The sequence below is a fragment of the Dasypus novemcinctus genome, unplaced genomic scaffold (assembly GCF_030445035.2).
Source record: "Dasypus novemcinctus isolate mDasNov1 unplaced genomic scaffold, mDasNov1.1.hap2 scaffold_297, whole genome shotgun sequence".
Lineage (NCBI taxonomy): Eukaryota > Metazoa > Chordata > Mammalia > Cingulata > Dasypodidae > Dasypus > Dasypus novemcinctus.
Genome location: NW_026688262.1, coordinates 951 through 21762, shown reverse-complemented (window position 1 = coordinate 21762; position 20812 = coordinate 951). Strand labels below are relative to the sequence as shown.

Here is a 20812-nt window from a genome sequence, read left to right as displayed (position 1 = left end):
AGGCCGCGCGGGGCCGCGCACGCGCAGGGAGGAGAGGTGGGTGGGGCTGCGAGCCGCGCGCGCGGGGAGATCGCGGCCGGGCGTGAGCGGAAGCGTGCGGGAGGGGGGGGGGGGGCGGGCCCGGCGTGGCGCATGCGCACCGCGGGCCCTGGCGCTGCGCGGGAAAGAGGCGGAGCGGGCGCAGGTGTGAGGGGCGGTGGCGACCGCGCGCGCTTCCCCGGCTGCTCTGCGCCACCTGCGGGTCCTCGAGTTCAACCTGGGCGACCCGACCGGGGGAGGTCTCGCGGTGTCGGGGGTCCTGGGACGGGTTATTGCAGGCCTGGTGACCGGAAGTCGGGGGTCCGCAGCGCCCACGCCTCAGGCCTCGCGGCCTGTCGGCTCTCGCCCTCCACGCTCCACTCCGCACGAGGGCCAGTGTCGCCTTTTATTTTTCCAGAGTGACTTAATGCAAGTAATTAGACAGGGTGGCCCCAGCAGATCTAGGGAGCGCTAGTTCCTGCTAAGGACAGAGGGACCGCGACTGTTGCTCCGGCCCCAGGTCTGTTTTGGCTTACCTGGAAGGAGTCGGTCTGTGGGCGGTTCCTGCCCCTCACGGGGGCCCAGGCATCCCCTGGGGGCATCTAAGTGTCCCATCGAAAGGGTCCGTTCGAATGTCCCCTCACCCCCCCTTGTCCCTGGATGGGACCCCCCCCACCCCCACCCCGAGGCCTCTGGACTGGCCCCCGTTACCCCAGCTGGGAGGCAGGGCCACTGCACAGGCCGTTCCAGCCCAGGGACTGGGGTGGGTGGGTTTCCACGCAGGACCACTTGTGCCCCTGCCCTTCCCAGAACCGCCTGGTCCCTGGACCTTAGGTGCACGCAGCGTGGAGGAGGTTTGAATTCTTACCTGGCCGCGGGCTAAGGTGGCAAAGCCGGTGCCACAGGCACAGACTGTGACTCCCACCCTGGGTCCCATGGGCGCCCAGCGGAGCTCTCAGGGCAGCTGGGTGAAACCAGTGGGGGTGGGGGTGGTCCAAGCCACTGGGCGCACACAGCATGTGCACGTAATAATGGGAAGCCTTTGCTTGCTGTTGACAGATTTCTCAAGCGAGGCCCGAAATGAGTAAGAGAAAGAAGCTCCGGACCTCAGGTATTTGTCCGTTGAAGTGGATACCGCTTTCTTGCTGCTTCTGCTTGGAGGAGGAATATGGGCTTACTTATTGCAGAAATGTGAGCTTGACCACACCAGATTCCCTTAAAAAAGTGATTTAATGCATGCTAATAGGCAAAAGGTAATGATGAAGAAGGGCATAAAGCAGAGATTCTTAATCTTTTCTCTTTTTTTAAAGATCTATTATTTTTTATTTCTCTCCTCTTCCTCCCCCTGCCCCCCAGTTGTCTGCTCTCTCTGTCCATTTGCCATGCATTCTTCATGTCCGCTTGTATTCTTGTCAGTGGCACCAGGAATCTGTGTTTCTTTTTCTTGTGTCAGCTCTGTGTGCAATGCCACTCCTGGGCGGGCTGTGCTTTTTTCGCATGGGGCGGCTCTCCTTGAGGGACGCACTCCTTGTGTGTGGGGCTCCCCTACGCAGGGGACACCCCTGCGTGGCAGGGCACTCCTTGCGCGCATCAGCACTGTGCATGGGCCAGCTGCACACGGGTCAGGAGGCCCGGGGTTTGAACCCTGGACCTCCCATGTGGTAGGCGGACGCTCTTATCAGTTGAGCCAAATCCACTTCCCAATTCTTCTTAACCTTTTTTGTTCCATGGGCTCCTTTGCCAGTCAGGTGGAAACCACGGACCCCTTGCTAAATCCACTCTATACTGTGTATTATTTAATTAATATATCACACCTGCACTAACACTTCCCCACAAGAATAGTGTTTTTTTGAATTTCAACTCAAGAAAACATTATTTCAATTCAAGCTCACGGGCCCCTTGTTAAGAACCCCTGGCATACAGTAAAGCAGTAAAGCACAAAAGCTTTTTGGAGTCTTGGGCTATTTCGGCCTCGTGGAGGCTTCCAGGCTTTGGGACAGGGGTACACCCTGCTTGCAAGCCTGCTGCCAGAGATGACCCCCAAATAGAGCTTGCTGGGCTACTCCAAGCCAGTCTGGTGTGTGGGCAGCAGGAAGCAAACACACTGGGTTCATAATTCTGGCTCTCCCCACTCATTTTGTGGCAGTGGATGGGTTCCTCAGTACCTGGGTTTCCCATTCTGTAAACTGGAGATAGTAGGAGCACCTCCCTTTTCCCTTAGAGCAGCAGAAAGTCCTGCTCCAAAGATTTAGCCAAAGAAGTGGGGTTATAGTGAACCTTTACTAGTTGCTCCCACAGCAGTTCATGCTTCTGCTAAGCCATTTGCTCCCAAATCTACCCAACCACCAGTTCCAGTACAGAGACAGATTGCTTTAAGAAACCGCATATATGGGAAGCGGATTTGGCAAAACTAATAGAGCATCTGCCTACCACATGAGAGGTCCAGGGTTCAAACCCAGGGCCTCCTGACCTGTGTGGTGAGCTGGCCCACGCACAGTGCTGATGCGTGCAAGGAATGCCATGCCACACAGGTATCCCCTGCGTAGGGGAGCCCCATGCACAAGGAGTGCGCCCTGTAAGGAGAGCTGCCCCGGGCAAAAAAAAAAAGTGCAGCCCACCCAGGAGTGGTGCCACACACATGGAGAGCTGATGCAGCAAGGTGATGCAACAAAAAGAGTGCTGCTGACAAGAATGCAAGCGGACACAGAAGAACACACAGCGAATGGACACAGAGAGCAGACAACTAAGGGGAAGGGGAGAGAAAGGAAAAAAGAAACCGCATATCCCATGTCCCATGGCCATAGCAATTGGTGGCAGCAGTAATTCTCAGTTGGAGGCAGTTTTGCCCCCAGAGGACCATTGGTGACGTCTGGAGATAATTTTGGTTGTTTTGACAGGGGTGGGATGGGGGCAGGGGGTGTGCTGCTGGCATCAAGGCCCGGGACGCTGCACACAACCTGCAGTGCACAGGACAGACCCCACCACAAAGGGTCAACTGGCTGCAAATGCACAGCGTCAAGGCTGAGAAACGTGCCACAGAGCTTTCTTGTGCATTAAACAAGTTTGTATTTGTTTTGAAACCAGACCTTAGGAGGTACGTAAACGTATGCTCGTCTTGCTGGACTTTTTTCCTACTGTGGCATAATATAAAATTTGCCACTTTAAACACCATTTCTAAGTGTACAATTCAGTACCATTAATTAGGTTCACAAGGGGAGCAGATGTCGCTCAGTCGTTGAGCCCACCTACAGGGTCCCGGGTTTGATCCCTGGTACCTCCTAAAACATTACATTCCCGATGCTGTGCAGCCATCACCACTATATCTATTTCCCAAAATTTTCATCACCCAAATAGAAACTCTGTACCCCTTAAGCAATCACTCCCCATCGCCCTTTCCCCCAGCCCGTGGTAACCTCTACTCTTTCCATCTCTATGAATTTGTATAGTCTAGATAGTTCATATAAGAGGAATCATATAATATGGGTCCTTTTGTGACTGGCTTATTTCACTCAAAATGATATCCTCCAGGCTTATCGGTGTTGTAGCAGGTGTCAGAACCTCATTCCTCTTTATGGCTGAGTGAATAGACTCCATTTTGTTGATTTGTCAGGGGCCACTTAGGTGGTTCCACCTTTTGCCTATTGGAATGATGCTCCTGTGAACACTGGCATACGAATCTCTGTCCAAGTCCCTGCTTTCAGTCCTTGGGGGGTTTATACCTGGGGATGGGACTCCAGGTTGCCTGGCCATTCTATGTGTAAATTTTTGAGAGACCACCAACCTTTTCCACAGTAGCTGCACCATTTTACATTACCGCTATCCGTGTGTGAGGGTCCAGTTCAGACTTCTAAAAAACTTTTTAAAGTAATTTTGGACTTAAAGAAAAGTTGGATGTTGGTGTAGGTAGTACAATATTGTGAATGTAATTACTACTACTGACTAGTACACTTGCAAGTGGTTAACATGGGAAATTCTGAGTTGTATATATCTTTTTTTTTTCCTCTCACCTCCCCCCCCCCCGCCCCCGCCATTGTGTACTCTGTGTCCATTCACTGTGTGTTCTTCTGTGTCCGCTTTGCATTCTTGTCATGTGGTGGCACCAGGAATCCATGTCTCTCTTTTGTTGCATCATCTTGCTGCCTCAGCTCTCCGTGTGTGCGGCACCACTCCTGGGCAGGCTGTGCTTTTTTCACGCGGGGCGCACTCCTTGTGCGTGGGGCTCCGCTACACGGGGGACACCCCTACATGGCAGGACACTCTTTGTGCGCGGCAGCCAGGAGGCCCTGGGTTCGAACCCTGGACCCCCATGTGGTAGGCGGGCACTCTGTCAATTGAGCCATGTCCGCTTCCTTGTATATATCTTACTATAATAAAAAGTTAAAAAAAAGAAAAATTAGACCATGGTATGCTACTTTTTCCAGGCTTTTTCTCTGTATATGTACAGATATAGAGTATTTTTAACTGGAAAATAGAATCACCACACAAACTTGGTCTGCAGCTTGCATTTTTCACTCCACAGCATCTCGTGACCATTTTTCCTTGTCAATATATGTAGAATTTCTTCATTAGAAAAAAACAGCAAAGAAACCCCCAACCTTCCCAAGTATGGTTCCATTTCCCTGTAATTTTTAAAGATAACTTAACCTTCTTAGAAATTCAGAGATGGCTTCTGTACGTAGAGGGTAATAAATTCAGGAGGGGAGCTCGTTGTTTCCCAAGCTGTGGTCTAGAAGAGACATTACCGACAGATTGAGGATGATGCGTGTAAAGAGATGAGCAACAGGCTGCTCAGAGGCGCAGGGATTTCTCTGACCTTGAGGGGAAGCTGGGGCCAGCGGGCCCACCCAGGCAGACCGTTTGGGGCCTCTCTTGGCAGTGGACTCCCTGGCCCAGGGGACGGACGCCTGGGCTGGCTACCGACAGCTGTTTCTGTGTGTCCTGGCCGGGACAGGGCGAGAGGAAGAAGATTCTGGCAGGTGGTGAAAGAGGTCCTTTGCCTCGCGATACCCTTGGCCTTTGGAGCTGGACACGGGGTTCTGCCTTTAAAACACACTTTGTCTTAAATTAGTCCTGCGGGGACAGATCACAGGAAGGAAATGGGAGGCTCTTCACTTCGGTTGATATTTTTTCCTCTTTATTTGGTACAAACGTCCATTGGGTCAGCAAGGAGGGCTAGTGCTTGCAAGTCTTAATTAAGGGCCAAAGAAAGCCGCTCTGTTCTGCCCTTTCTGGCAGACCGCAAAGTAGGAGTGTGTTTGCGTAAAAAAACACTCTTGGGAGCCTTTCTCGGGGTGCAGCGCCGGGGCGGTGCCTGGTGCAGGGAAGCGGGGTGAGGACGGGAGCGAAGGACGCGGCCGAGTCAGACTCAGTTCCTTCCCTCGAGACCCCTCCCAGGCTACTCAGAGTTGGGGGTCAGAGAAGGAAATACTTGTCCCAGGGAGCTCATCAGAGACACAGGAATGGAATAAAGTTCTAAACTGGAACTGACGAACCCGAAGAAGCGAGAGGAATGTTGCCACGCCCCGGCGAAACACAGACGGCTGAGATAAAGAAGAGGGGAAACTAGAATCCATGTGGGCGGCGCCCCTTCAGGTGGATTTACTGCAAGAGGCGGACTGGGGATGGAACTGAGTGCCCCAGAAAGACGGGTTTCTCACCCCGGTCCCGCGGAAGGGACCCTCTTTGGACGCAGGCTCTTCGAAGATGTGACTAGTTAAGGTGATGTCAGGATTGGTTTTTTCTGAGTAATGCTTCCATAATCTGTTAAGCTGCTTTTTGCCTGTTTTGTGTTTTGAAGTGGATATAAAGTTAAAAAAAAAAAAGGATGAAGCCAAACTGGCTTGGGGTGGATCCAGATCCAGTATGGCTGTTGTCCTTCTGAGAGAGGAAATTTCGACACAGAGAGAGAAGATGATCGCGAGGCGGAGGCAGGGACTGAGTTTCGCCACAAGCCGAAGCACCCTGTGGCTTCCCGGCGAGCACGGTGGAACCCTGCCCACGGCTTGGTTTCGGGCTTCTGGCCTCCAGAACTGTGAGGCCATAAATCCATGGTGGTGCTGTTTTGTTTCCACTTTTTTTAATTTATTAAAAGATACTTTGATTTCATAAATGTTATGAAGAATACACAGGGGATTCCCATATGCCCCGCTCCCCCCCCTCCCACATTTTCCCACATTAGCAACATCTTTCATCAGTGTGGTGCATTCATTGAGATTGATGAACACATTTTGGAGCATTGCCACTAAGCACGGATGATAGTTGACATTGTGGTTTACACTCTCCCTCATTCGACTCTGCAGGTGATGGCTGGATATATGATGGCCTGTTATCTGTTGTCATAATGTCAGATGATTCCCAAGTCCCAGAAGTGCCCTCCTCTTACACCTGTTTTTCTCTCTCCCTAGCCCCAGAACATCCATGGGTCACTGCCTCCACAACAATGGTATTTCTTCCCCTGCTAGTTTCACAAGTAGTCTACAGTAGAATACCAGTGAGTTTATTTTAGTCCATGGTTTGTTTCCCAATCCCGAGGTCCATGCTCTTCTGAGTCCCCCAGCCGGTGGCACGTTGTTCCCCGGCCCTGGGACGCTGAGGCGGTGCCTGAGAAGCTGAGCTAGCAAGGGTGGAGCCCACCTGGCTGAACTCCAGGAAGGCGGGGCCTGGGGCCACTTCATTGTTTTCACCCTCGCTGCCTGGCCAGAAGCCTGGTACACAGCGGGCGCTCAGTAAACGTTCAGGTCCCCTTAACCAGCGGCCAAGGGTGTGGGCTCTGGAGGTGGAACTGCCTGGATCCCAGACCAGGCCCCTTCAGCCCCGTTCCTCAGCCTCTTTGTGCCTCAGTTTCCTCATCTGTGAGATGGGTCAACTGCAGCGCCCTCTCACGGGGTGCGCGATGTTCTCAGGACAGCACCGGCCCTCGTTTGTGGAACAGACAATTAAGTTGAGCACCAGGTTTGGGGAGAGCTCACAGGAGTTTCCCTCAGTCAACAAATTCTTGTTAACAAATGACCTTCAGGCTCTAAAGTACAAGGAAAAGATGCACTCAGTGATGAGGAAGGTGTGGCAGAGATACAAGTTCCAGGAGGCGGCAGAGGCCTCACTCCCAGAGCCCACCATCATGCTGGGTCCAGAAAACCAGGGCAGTGCATAGAGAATCAGATCTGGTGGTCTGTTTCCCACATGCATTTATTCAGTCGTTCACAAAGTAGTTATAGAGCACCGACTGTATACGAAATGTTCTGGGCACATGGAACAGAGCAGAGAATTAGAGCCCCTGCTCGTTGCCGTGGGAGAGCATGGGCCAGAAATGACCTAATACATCCGATACTTGCAGGAAAGCTGGGTCATGGCTAGAACAGACACGGGGTGGAAAGGGAACGCCCCAAAGAAAAGTCAGGGATGGCCTCTCTACCTGGGCGATTGAGCTGAGACCCCAGAGGGCCCAACCCCACATCCCTCCCACTTTGCCAAGAAAGTGGGCCGGGCCAAGTGGCCCCCTCTGCTTTGGAGCCCAGCAGGACCCCGTGGGCATCTTCCTCAGTTATGGTAGGTCCATCCCCCAAAGCCCCTTGGATTCCAGGGCCTCATCCAGTAAGCCCAGAGGAGAAAGCGTGGAGCCGCCGGGAGCCCTGAGACTTTAAAATCAAATGGGGGCGGTGGACTTGGCCCAGTGTTTGGGGCATCTGCCTACCACATGGGAGGTCCACGGTTCAAACCCCGGGCCTCCTTGACCTGTGTGGAGCTGGCCCATGTGCAGTGCTGATGCGTGCAAGGGGTGCCCTGCCACGCAGGGGTGTCCCTGCGTAGGGGAGCCCCATGCACAAGGAGTGCACCCCGTAAGGAGAGCCGCCCAGCGCGAAACAAAGTGCAGCCTGCCCAGGAATGGCGCCGCCCACACGGAGAGCTGACACAACAAGATGACGCACCAAAAAGAGACACAGATTCCCATGCCGCTGACAACAACAGAAGCGGACAAAGAGGCGCGGCGGGTGGACACAGAAAACAGACAACCAGGTGGGGGGGTGGAGGGGAGAGAAATGAATAAATCTTTAAAAATAAATAAAATGGGGGGTGGGAAGCAGCTGTGGCGCAACCAATTGGGCCTCCGTCTACCATATAGGAGGACCCAGGTTCGATCCCGGGGCCTCCTGGTAAAGGCATGCCCACACGACGAGCCACACAGCAAAATGATGATGCAACAAAAAGAGAGATGAAGGGGAGAATCAAGGCGAGGTGCAAGAGAAACCAGGAGCTGAGGTGGCACAAGTGACAGGGAGTCTCTCTCCACATCAGAGGTCCCCAGGATCAAATCCCAGTGAGTCCTAGAGGAGAAAATGAGAACAGAAGACAAAAAGAGAAATAGACACAAAAGATCACACAGTGAATGGACATAGACAGCAAAAAACAGCAAGGGGGGGGGGGGTGGAGAAAAAAAAGACTGATAGAATGGATTTAAAAAAAATTTTTTTTAAATCTAATGGAACATTTCTCTGCTGGGTTTCAGCCTTGCCTAGGACCCGTGACCCCCTTTTTCTTTCTGGTTTCTCCCTTCTTGAAGGGGAATGTCTGTCCTCTGCCCATCATTGTATTTTGAAAGCAGACAACTGTTTTCCAGGTCTCACAGATGGAGGGAAATTTTGCCCCAAGATGGCCCACACCTGTAGTCAATTTTGATGAGGTTTGGGTCTTAGAGTTTTTAATGAAATGGCCTAAGCCTTTTGGGATGTTGACGTGGGGTGAATACATTTTGACTGTGGGAAGAGCATGTCTTTTTGGGGTCCAGAGCATGCCCACGAATCATGAAAGACGTGTTCAAGTCCTAACCTCCTGTCCTGTGGATGTGAACCCGTTAGTATCTGGGGTCTTTGAAAATGGAATTAGTTAAGCCGAGACCAAACTGAATTGGGGTGGGCCTTAAACCACTCTCTGGGGTCCTTACACGAGAACTTCGGTTAAAGTGAGTAGGAGACAGATCTTGAGGCAGGGGGCCACGTGTCACAGGCACAGATGGCTGGCAAGCCGCCACCAGGTCACTTCAGCCTGCAGAGAACACCTGCCCGTGTGTCTTAGTTGGCCAAAGGCTGCCAATATGAAAATACCAGAAATGAGTTGGCTTTTATAAAGGGGATTTATTTGGGGTGAGAGCTTACGGTTCCGAGGCTGCGAAAATGCCCAATTCAGGGCACCATCAGAGATGCTTTCCCAGCAAAGGTCGGCCATGCGATCGGGCAAGACGGCAGGTCTGCAGCTCTCTCTCTCCTTCCTCCCGGGGCTCGGATGTGGGCAGTCGGCATCTTTCCCTGAGCCTTTGTCTCCTTGAGCTTCTCAGGGCTCCTCCGTCTTTTCTGCAGCTGTCGGTGACCTTGGCATGGTCAAAACAACAGCGCTCCCTTTCTCTGCGTGTCTTCTTTCTCTGTGTGTGTTTTCGGTTTATATAGAGAATAATAACAAGAGGGCGGAGCCCTACCTCACTGGCAGTCCAATCAGAGGCCCTAAAGCGATCTAATCAAGTAATCTAATCAAAGGTCCCTTAACTGAATCTAATCCAAAGGCCCCATCTCTACTGCCTTTACAGGCACAGAAATGGGTTAGCTTAAGAACATAATTTTCCGGGGTCCACAAATGACAAACCAGGGTGACATCCTACCACCACTCTGATTTTGGACTTCTGGCCTCAAGGATTGTGAAACAAGTTCCTGTTGTTTGAACCAGGCAGTCTGAGATATTTGTTATAGCAGCCCTGGCAAACCCAATACCCCATAAGGCTGTCTAAGTCCCACCTTCTGGCCATCGGTTCCACCCTGTCTTGCTTCTTAGACCTTAGACGTCAGGAGAGCGGGGGCCTCGGTGCCTGCTCCTGGAACAAGCTGCCCACCTCGCAGCCGTGGCCCAGCTTTGGGGGTCAGCCACGGCATCTCATGCGCCCACAGCCACCACCCCTGCTTCTTTCTTTGTCTCTAACCCAGGAGGAGAAGGAGTCCATCCTCCAAAACCCCCAAAGAATTCCAGGCGAGGGAACGCTGACGGGGCCCCCCAGACTTCTGAGTTAGACTGCTTGCCGTTCCCCAAATCCATAGAAGGCAAGTCGGGACCCACGTCCTCCGCAGAGCTGAATGGGGAGGAGCTGGCACAGGCGGCCTCCAGGTAGGTGGCCCGGAACCTTCTAGCAAGCCTCCCTGCAGACAGCATGGTGGCTGGCGCACACGGCAGGGACCAGTGCGGCCTGCGCAAGGCCCTGCCTCCCTGAGGGCTCAGCGCCCCTCGGAAAGGCTCCTCACAGCTCCCTCCCTAGACTTGCTCCTCCCTAGTGGAAAAGGTCAGTATTTTAACCACTCGCAAGAAAACCATTGACTTGCTCAAGGTCCCTTAGTGCAGCTCCCCGTCCCAGCTGCTGGTTTTTTGTTTTGTTTTGTTTTTTAAAGATTTATTTCTCTCCCCTTCTCCCCACTGCCCCCCCCCGGCCCCAGTTGTCTGCTCTCTGTGTCTATTTGCTGCATCTTCTTTGTCCGCTTCTGTTGTTGTCAGCGCCATAGGAATCTGTGTCTCTTTTTGTTGCGTCATCTTGCTGCGTCAGCACTCCATGTGTGCGGCACCATTCCTGGGCAGGCTGCACTTTTTTTGCGCTGGGCGGCTCTCCTTACGGGGCGCTTTCCTTGCGCGTGGGGCTCCCCTACGCGGGGGACACCCCTGCGTGGCAGGGCACTCCTTGCGCGCATCAGCACTGCGCGTGGGCCAGCTCCACACGGGTCAGGGAGGCCCGGGGTTTGAACCGCGGACCTCCCATGTGGTAGACGGACGTCCTAACCCCTGGGCCAAGTCCGCTTCCCTAAACCCTGTCTTTAGGCCACATTCTTCCTCTGTCAACTAGGAAGAGACCAAAGGAGCCAGTGGTCTGTAAAATAACGGGAAAGGTAATCATCAGTGTGTGCTGATAAGTACTTAACCTCAGGGCTCATTGTGTCCTCAAGGCCCTGCGAAATCCTTCCTTTCATTCCCAGTTTACAGAAGAGAACCCCGAGGCCGAGAGAGAGTAAACGGTCTGACCGAGGCCGGCCGAGGGGTGGCAGGGCTGGGGTTGGGGCTGCCCCGGCCTGCGACCAGCAGCTGTGCACTCAACCACTGGGTTCCCCGGTCCTCTTGTTTTTTCAGCCAATATGGAATTAAGGGGGGGAGGGGTGCATGAAAAAAAAGAAAAAGGTCAAGACTGGTCGAGTCTGTCCACAGGTTTAAAGCACCCACGCGCCCACCACAAAGGAGAAAGGGGCACGCCGGGGTTGGGAGAAGAAAGGCTCCTCCTCGCCGAGGTCTTCAGATGGCTCTAATTGCCAAATTTTCTGGAAAAAAAAAGAGAATGGGGCATGTCTTCCGAGCACAGGTCCCATCGCAGGGCGGGTCGCTGGCGGGCTGTCGCTGGCCCTCGGGGTCCACAGAGCCTGCAGGGTCCCGGCCTCCACGAGGGCCTTTTACGAGGCCTTCAGCCCCGCTTCGCTTTCAGATTTTGCTTTCCCTCGGGTTGACGCCCTCGAGGACTTGAGATCCTCCTCCCTGGTCTTGTCTTTCTCCCCCCAGCTCTCCTGAGGAAGACGCGGGAGGCCTCCTCGGGCTCCCAGCTCCAGGCCAGTTTCCTCTTTCCCAGGTGAGCACGTTTCTGGCGGAGAGCGAGGGCGGGTGGAAGAGGCCGCTTCCCTCCAGCTCAAGCGTGCGCAGCCTCCAGGGGCCCGCCAGTGTGCGCGTTGGGGATGGAAGGCAAGGACTGGGGAGAAGCTTCCAGAAAGGGTGGGGTCTTGCCTTCCCCTAAGGCCGCATTCCTCCCTGTCGCCGTTCCTGCCCGGTTCTTGTTGCATTCCATTCCAGAACTCCCTCGGGAAGTTGGTCCCCCAGTCGGCAAAGCCCAGGAAGACGGTGACGAGACAAGCTGAGACGAGGGGTGAGGACGTGGCGACTCGGGCCTCTCACCCGGTAAGGCCCGAAAACCCACCCCACCGGACCCTGTGGGCCTGCGGCCACCCGGACCCACGGGGGCAGCCTCTGTGCCCCTGTTACCCGAGCACGCCCTTGGCTGCCTGCAGCCCCCCATCTTCAGTGCAGCGCTCCACAGGCGCCCACTGCGTGTGCGTCATCAGGCGGGACCTGGCGCCACCCCTCAGAGCCTGAGCCAGAGCCCCTGGCCCCAGACCAAGTGGGGACTGAGAAGGGCAGCCCACTTTCCAGCCTCCTTTGCGTTGCAGGGGCCTCTGTGTGACTTGGCGGGGAGGGGGGCATGGGGGCCTTGCGGTGTGCTCTCTGGTCCTTTGTGAGCTCGGGCAGGGGGTGGGGTCTCCAGCGATACATGCCCCTAGGGAAGGGGTGTTGACTGTCCACCCAAAACGAGGCGCACCCCAGGTGTCCTTCAGGAGGTGAATGCTTAGACAAACTGGGGTTCCTGCACACCCCGGAACACCACTCAGCCCCGCAAGGAACAAACAGCATGGGGCCGAGCGAGAAAGCCCGGCCCAGGGGGTCGCGCCGTTACGGAAACGGCAGATGTGCAGAGGTGGAGACGAGATGGTAGCCGGGGGTAGGAGGGGGCAGGGTGGAGCAGTCAGCACCTCGACTGCGGGGTGGGTCCCCACACCTGCCCGGGTGATAGAACCGTATAGAAGGCAACCCCGGGGGAGGTGGGTGTGGCTCACGGGAGGCGGGTGTGGCTCAAGCGATCGGGCTTCCGCCTACCACATGGGAGGTCCCAGGTCCGGTTTCCGGTGCCTCCTGGAGAAGGTGGGCAGGTGCGGCGAGCTGATACAACAAGATGACACAACCAGCTGACGTAAGAAAAGAGACACAGAGAAAAGACAGAGACCCAACAAACCAGGGAGCTGAGGCAGCTCAGGTGATCGAGCGCCTCTCTTCCACGTGGAAGGTCCTGGTGCCTCTAAAGAGAAGATGAGCAGACACGGAGAGCACGCAGCAAATGGACCCAGAGGAAAGCATATGTGGTTCAATGGATAGAGCGTCCTCCTATCACACAGGAGATCCAGGGTTCAAACCCAGGGCCTCCTGACCCGTGTGGAGCTGGCCCATGTGCAGTGCTGATGTGCACAAGGAGTGCCCTGCCACGCAGGAGTGTCCCCCACGTAGGGGAGCCCCACGTGCAAGGAGTGCGCCCCAGAAGGAGAGCTGCCCCATGCAAAAAAAGCACAGCCTGTCAGGAGTGGCGCCGCATACATGGAGAGCTGACGCAGCAAAATGACGCAACAAAAAGAGACAGATTCCTGGTGCCACTGACAGACAAAAACGCAAGCAGACACAGAAGAACACACAGCAAATGGACATGGAGAGCAGACAACGGGGTGGGGGGGGAGAAATAAATAAATAAATAAATCTTTAAAAAAAAATGGGGAAACGGACTTGGCCCAGTGGTTAGGGCGTCCGTCTACCACATGGGAGGTCCGTGGTTCAAACCCCGGGCCTCCTTGACCCGTGTGGAGCTGGCCCATGCGCAGTGCTGCCACGCGCAAGGAGTGCTGTGCCACGCAGGGGTGTCCCCCGTGTAGGGGAGCCCCACGCGGAAGGAGTGCGCCCCGTAAGGAGAGCCGCCCAGCGCGAAAGAAAAGTGCAGCCTGCCCAGGAGTGGCGCCCGCACACGTGGAGAACTGATGCAGCAAGATGACGCAACTAAAAGAAACACAGATTCCTGTGTTGCTGACAACAACAGAAGCGGACAAAAGAAGACGCAGCAAATAGACACAGAGACAGACAACCAGGGTGGGGGGGAAAGGGGAGAGAAATGAATAAATAAATCTTAAATAAATAAATAAAAAGGAAAAGAAATGGACTCAGAGAGCAGACAGCAACTGTAAACAGTGGGGGGGGGATAAATAAATCTTTAAGAAAAAGGCAGCGCACAGGCACAGAAGTCAAACTGGGGCAACCGGAGTGAGACCGGGGATTGTTTCCGTGTCAGTGTCCTGGGGGAAGTCCCGCTGTCACTGTGCCGATGCTGCCACTGGGGGAACCAGGCCAAGCCGCATGCGACCCCTGTGATCATCGCGAAATGCGAAGCTTGATCTGAGAAGCGGAAGGCCTAGCAGCATGACGCACAGTCACCAAAAAGTCGGCACAGCCCCAAGGGTCCGTCCACGGGTGAGCGGAGAAGCAAAATGGGGTCCAGCCATCATGGGGCCTAAAAAGGAATGAAGCTCTGACCCCGCGTGACAATGCAGGGGGGCCTGGAAGGCGTCGTATTGGGTGGGAGAGGCCAGTCAAGGCAAGGAGACACTGTGTGATTCCACTGAGAGGAAGCAGCTGGAACGGGCAGGTCCATCGAGGCAGAAAGGAGACGGGAAGGGGGCGAATGCTTGCTTAAGGAATCAGGGCCTCTGTTTGGGGTGACGGAAAAGTTTTGGCCACGGACGGTGGTGACGGCGGCCACAGTAGTATGCGGAGTTAACGCCACTGAATGTACGCTTAAAAATGGTTCAAGCGAGGGAGGGAGTGCGGGGTGTAGCTCAGTGGTTGAGCGGCCTGCTTCCCACGGACGAGGTCCTGGGTTCGATCCAGGTACTCCTGTACCGTCGCAGTTGGGCGTTATTTTTGAATTCTAAAAATAGGTACCAGAGTATGTTTGTGAACTGGTCTTTTCCTCTGGGCAATGCTAGATTATACTGGATTCGGAGGTTTACTTGATTATATAATGATTTAGGCTTTGATCGGGCCACATCAGTAGCATGTGGGTGGGGACTCACAGAAAAACCACACTGCAGAGAAGGGAGGTTAGAGTTTTGAGCTGGAGCTGGGGAAGTGAGCACACAGAGGAGCAGAGCGGCTGAGCCTGGAGGGAGAGAAGACCCTGGAAGGGAGGAACCCAGGAAGCCTGAACCCTCGCAGACATCAGCAGCCATCTTCTCCAACATGTGAAAATAGACTTTGGGGAGGGAAGTAGCTTATGCTTTATGGCCTGGGATCTGTAAGCTCCTACCCCAAATACATACCCTTTATAAAAACCAATCAGGAAGTGGATTTGGCCCAGTGGTTACCACAATGGGAGGTTCGCAGTTCAAACCCCGGGCCTCCTTGACCCGTGTGGAGCTGGCCCATGCGCAGTGCTGATGCGCACAAGGAGTGCCGTGCCACGCAGGGGTGTCCCCCGCGTAGAGGAGCCCCACGCGCAAGGAGTGCGCCCCGTAAGGAGAGCCACCCAGCGTGAAAGAAAGTGCAGGCGGCCCAGGAATGGTGCTGGACACATCGGAGAGCTGACGCAGCAAGATGACGCAACAAAAAGAAACACAGATTCCCGGTGCTGGCTGATAAGGATAGAAGCGGTCACAGAAGAACACACAGCAAATGGACACAGCAGACAACTGGGAGGGAGGGGAAGAGAAATAAATTAAAAATTAATCTTTAAAAAAAAAAAAACCAACCAAATTTCTGGTATTTTGCATCAAGCACCCCTTTTGCTAGACTAATACACCTCCTGAAAAAAAAAATGATTCAAGCAAATCGTGTGCGTGACGGTGGTGAGAATGGGAAATTCCGTGCCGTATCTGTCCCCAGCCGTAACAGAGGGGCCAGGGGCCGGGAGCTGCCCCGTCAGTTGGAGATGTGTGGAAGAGGCTTTGGTGACTCAGCAGCTCCCCCGGCACTGGGTGCCGTGCCGCTGGTAGAGCAAGACCCTGTCTGGAAAGCCTGGCCCCGACCGGTGGAAGGCCACCGGGCAGGAGGCGGCGCCGACGGGTGTCTGAACGGAAGCGCGGGAGCCACCGCCCAGGGGGTGCCCGCTGGGTGCTGTCTGCAGTCTCGTCCCCGAGTGCATTCTCTGCAGCTCGTCGAGCCACCAAGCGCTTCTCGGGGGGCCGCGTGGCGCAGGAGTTAGGGGCGTGGTTCTTGAATCGGGCCAAGCGCGCGCGCCCAGCTCGGCAGCTCGCCGGTCATGACTTCATTTCACGAACCAGGGGCCTAGAAATGTGCCCGGCCAGGCTGGCGGAAGGATTCAACCAGCTGCCCCGGGCACGAGGCCCGCACAGCGCTGGGGCACCTCCCGCCACCACCCGCTGCTCGGGCCTCTCTGTCTCCAACCAATTCAGATTTTGCTTTTAAAAAATTGATTGTGGGGGTGTATATGCCAACACAGCTTTTCTCGTTTTACCCATTTCCTTGCGTACAAGTCAGTGTTAGGCATCACATTCCCAGTACTGAGCCAGGCCTCACCGCCACGGTCCATTATAAAAACTCTTCCTGCACCCCAAACCGCACCCACGAGGCATGGACGCCCTGTTCCCCCTCCCCAGGGCCCCTGGGGTGCTCTCGTCTCTCTTCAGCCTCTGGGTTTGCTTCTGGATGTTCAGTGGAGGTGGGATCCCGCTACATGCCGTTCTCTCATTCCCGGCCTCTCTCACTCGTCGCGATGCCTTCAGGGCCCACCCAGGGCGGCGCACGAGATCCGCGGCTTAAACTCTGCGTAGCGCCGCAGGCCTGGGCGTCTCCCCCGTTCACAGTCGCAAGCGCGTCTGTCCACCACGCTCATCCAGAAATGCGGGCGTTCTTCGGCCTGCCCCAGCCTGGGGAGAGTGGCGTGGTGAAGGCACTACCCCAGTCCCACCCTCGAGAGGTCACAGAACAGGACTGCAGGGGCCAGGAAACGACAAGCACCCGAAACACGTCGAGGTCAGAGGACTGATGGTGCCTCGGGGACCCCGAGGGCCTGGAGGCGGCGACCCCGGAACTAGCGCAGGGGCTGGGCCGCACAGCAGCCAGGGGGAACGCTTCCCCTACCCTACCCGGTGCAGAGGCCTGAGGCAGGCACGCTGGACGCCCCGAGGCCGGGACCCACCGGGGGCCGGTTCCACCACGAGTGAGACAGGACCGAGGGAGGCTGCGGTGGGGAGAGGAGACACAGCCGATGTCTTACTTCCCCGGAGCTGCCGTAACAGGCCTGCAGGGCTCCAAAACGACAGAAAAGCGTTCACCTCTCATTTCCGGGGCTTGGAAGTGTGAAATCGGGGTGCCGGCAGGGCCACGCTCCCGGGGGAGGGCCCGGGAGGCGGCCCGGCCACCCTCGGCGTCCCTCGCCTTGCAGCGGCATCACCCGGCCTCCTCCTCTCTGTGATCATCTGCCTGTATCTTTTTCCTCCTCCTCTAAGGATCCTGGGTCATGTTACATCACGGGCCCCACCCTACTCCAGTCTCACCCCCTTTTTTTTTTTAAAGATTTATTTTATTGACTTCTCCCCACCCCCTCGTTGTTCACACCTGCCGCACCTGTTCATCTTCCTTGTTTTGTTTTGTTTTTTTAAGATTTATTTATTTCTCTCCCCTGATTGTCTGCTCTCTGTGTCCGCTTGCTGTGTGTTCTGTGTTTGCTTGCACCCTTGGCGGCACTGGGAAACTGTGTCTCTTTTTTGTTGCATCATCTTGTTGCATCAGCTCTCCATGTATGTGTGGCACCCTGGGCAGGCTGCACTTTTTTCATGCTGGGCGGCTCTCCTTGCTGGGCGCACTCCTTGTGCATGGGGGCTCCCCTATGTGGGGGACACCCCTGCGTGGCAGGGCACTCCTTGTGCACATCAGCACTGCACATGGGCCAGCTCCACATGGGTCAGGAGGCCCTGGGTTTGAACCCTGGACCTCCCATGTGGTAGGCGGACACTCTTATCCATTGAGCGAAATCCCCCTTCCCTCCTTGATTTTTTTTTTTTAAAGATTTATTTATTTTATTTAATTTCTCCCCCGCCCCCCAGGTTGTCTGTTCTTGTGTCTGTTTGCTGCGTCTTGTTTCTTTGTCCGCTTCTGTTGTCAGCGGCTTTGTCCGCTTTCTGTTGTCGTCAGCGGCACAGGAAGTGTGGGCGGCGCCATTCCTGGGCAGGCTGCACTTTCTTTTCACGCTGGGCGGCTCTCCTCACGGGCGCACTCCTTGCGCGTGGGGCTCCCCCACGCGGGGGACAACCCTTGCGTGGCACGGCACTCCTTGCGCACATCAGCACTACACATGGCCAGCTCCACACGGGTCAAGGAGGCCCGGGGTTTGAACCGCGGACCTCCCATGTGGTAGACGGACGCCCCTAACCACTGGGCCAAAGTCCGTTTCCCCCTCCTTGATTTTTTAGGAGGCGCCAGAAACCGAACCCAGGACCTCCAGTGTGGGAGGGAGGCGCCTAATCGCTTGAGCCACCTCCGCTCCCCGCTTCGTCATGTCTCTCATTGTGTTCTTGTGTGTCTCTCGTTGCGTCATCTTGTTGCGTCAGCTTCGCTGCGACAGACTGCTGCGCCTGCCCGTCGCGTCAGCTCGCCGTCTTCTTTAGGAGGCGCTGGGAACCGAACCCAGACCTCCCATGTGGTAGGCAGGAGCCCGATCGCTTGAGCCACATCCGCTTCCGGTATCACCCTGTTCTAACTACTTCTATCTGTTGTTCAAAGGAGGTCACAGTCCTGGGGGTGAGGGCACAATCAGCCTCAGCAGCGGCCCCCCCGGCGTTGGGAGGGCTCCGAGGATGGTGGCGCGTCCCCCCGAGAGGCCTTCCTGCCCGCGGCCCAGCCGAGCCGCTCCGTGTGCCGTTCTCTCCCCACCTCCACTGGGGAACACTGTGATTTTTTTTTTTTTTAAAAAGCAGCTTTTTACTGTTGACATCATCATAGGCCAGGGGAAGTTGCTAAAACAGCTCCGAGTGGTCACACGAGCTGTCGCCCAGCTTCCCCCAGCAGGAAGGTCACATGGCGCTAGGACGTCACCCCCACCAGGAAACCGACCTGGATGCCGTGCCTGGGCCACTAGCCTTCGCCTCCCGACTTTCCTGGGGAGCAAGTGCTCGGAGTCGCTGCTGGAGGGAGGGGACCCCGGGGCTGCGCTGGGCCTGGCACGGGTGCTGGGCGACGGGAGCTGCCCGGGCCCCGGCCGCCCCTGAGTCTCGGCTCGGGGCGGTGACTCCTGGCAGCCCCCTCGGAGCGGCCGGGCGTCGAAGCTCCCGAGGCTGAGTCCCCCTTTCTCCCCAGGAAGCACCGCCAGAGCCGGGGGCCCTGCACGCAGCGAAGCCAGGTGCCGGGCGAGCCCCCTGGGCGCGCAACGCGGGAGACCAGCGAGCCGGGACGAGGCGGCGGCCCCGAGCCGAGCGGCCAGGGCCCCTCGGGGGGAGCCCGAGCCCCACCGTGGGGAGGCAGCCCCCGTGGCCCCCAGCGGCGTCGCACAGGAAAGGGAGCCCGACCGCCTCCAGCACGCAGGAACACCTGTCAGGTGGTGGACACGCCAGCGACAGCTGGCCCGAGGCAGAGGGGGCTCTGGCTGCAGGAGACGGTGGCCCCGGAGGGCACCCGCCGAGCAGCCAGGCCTGCGGGGCCCCCAGGGAGGGGGGCAGAAGGCGTCCCAGGCGCCCCCAGTGCCCCGTCCTGCCCGCCCAGGGCGCCCCTGACCCCGTGGCAGACGTCCAGCAGGCCCGGCGGAGGAGCAGCAGGGGGCCACAGCGGTCAGGGACACTCCTCCCCCGGCCCCCGATGGTGCAGATGTGAACGCCGAGCCCACCGGGCCAGCACAGGCGGCCCCCGAGGGGCGTCACGGGGGACGCCACACATACCCGAAAAGCACACAGAAGGCAGCGCAGAGCCAGGGCGGGGAGACAAGCCGCCCCGGCGCTCTCCAGCGGGCCCCGGGGCCTCCCTGGCTCCCGCTCTTGGCAGCCACGAGCCCGCGGCGGACACTGCCCGCGCCAGCCCTGAAGCCCCAGACGCGGGCCCAGAGGCCCCACCGGAAACGGGTCCCAGGCCCCGGCCAAGGGGGCCCCCGGCGGCGAGGACACGTGGCCTCCACGGGCAGAGCCCTCCGGTGCCAGCGCAGCCAGGGGCGGCAGCAAGAGCCACGAACTACAGCTCGACCTCGAGAGGCCCGGCCCTTCCTTCTGGGCCCCCCCGTCCTGCAGGAGTGGGGCGACGGCCCTGCCCGGGAGCCTGGGGCCCTCCCGGGACGGCCCAGAGCCCCGCTGCGGTGCCCAGCAGGCCTCCCCGCCCCGGCCCCCGACCTCACAGACCAGGCCTCCTGGGGGGGGCTGCGCCGCCGTGGAGCTCAGCTTCCTGCCCGACAGCCAGATCCAGGAAGCCCTGGACGCCCCCGGCCTCGGCGCCCCCACCCGAGCAGGTAGGAGATGTTGCAGTCCAGCCAGGCGGTCAGGGCAGCGGCCCTCAGCAAGCCCGCCCAGGTCCCCGAGGCACACCCGGGGGGGCGTGGAGGGGCCAGCTCGCTGGAGGGTGGGGCGCCCACCCGGCTGCTGCGGGCCCAGCCCACACGGAAGCCGGAAAGCCCCTGGGACGGGGCGTCGTTCTTCCCTTGCGGTCCAGATGAAATCAAAGCTGGGGTGTGCCCCCGGCTGTGCCAGCACCTGGCAGGCTGGCACCCGCTCCCCCTCCACCCAAGCGCCCTTCCCTGGCTGCGGCCCCCAGAGGGGGCAGAGTCAGGGTGCTGGGCAGAGAAGGGCCACCCGGAGAAGCCCGTGACCTCACAGCTGGGCCCGGGGGAGGGGCTTCTCTCCCCACCTGGCAAGAGCGAGCCTGGGCCCACCTCCAGGGCTGCTTAGGGTTTTTTGTTTTTTGGGTTTTTTTTAGACTTATCCCCCCCCCCCGTTGTCTGCTCTCTGTGTCCATTCGCTGTGTGTTCTTCTCTGTCCACTGGCATTCTTGTCAGCGGCACACAGGAATCTGTCTCTCTTTTTGTTGCATCATTTAGCTGCATCAGCTCTCCGTGTGTGTGGCGCCATTCCTGAGAAGGCTGTACTTTTGTTGCGCTGGGTGGCTCTCCTTGCGGGCGCACTCCTTGCGCATGGGGCTCCCCTACGCGGGG

General features: G+C 57.1%; 1 protein-coding gene across 1 annotated transcript; it reads left to right on the top strand.

Moving 5' to 3' along the window:
• Positions 1-169: 169 nt before the first annotated feature.
• On the top strand, positions 170-20113 carry BRME1 (break repair meiotic recombinase recruitment factor 1; the record flags this gene model as incomplete). Its single annotated transcript, XM_071213647.1, has 7 exons — positions 170-538; positions 1078-1129; positions 9984-10161; positions 10326-10333; positions 11654-11976; positions 18982-19448; positions 19899-20113. Coding segments are annotated over exons 2-7 (1222 nt in total), but the record flags the coding sequence as incomplete, so codon positions are not given.
• Between the last annotated feature and the right edge of the window lie 699 nt (positions 20114-20812).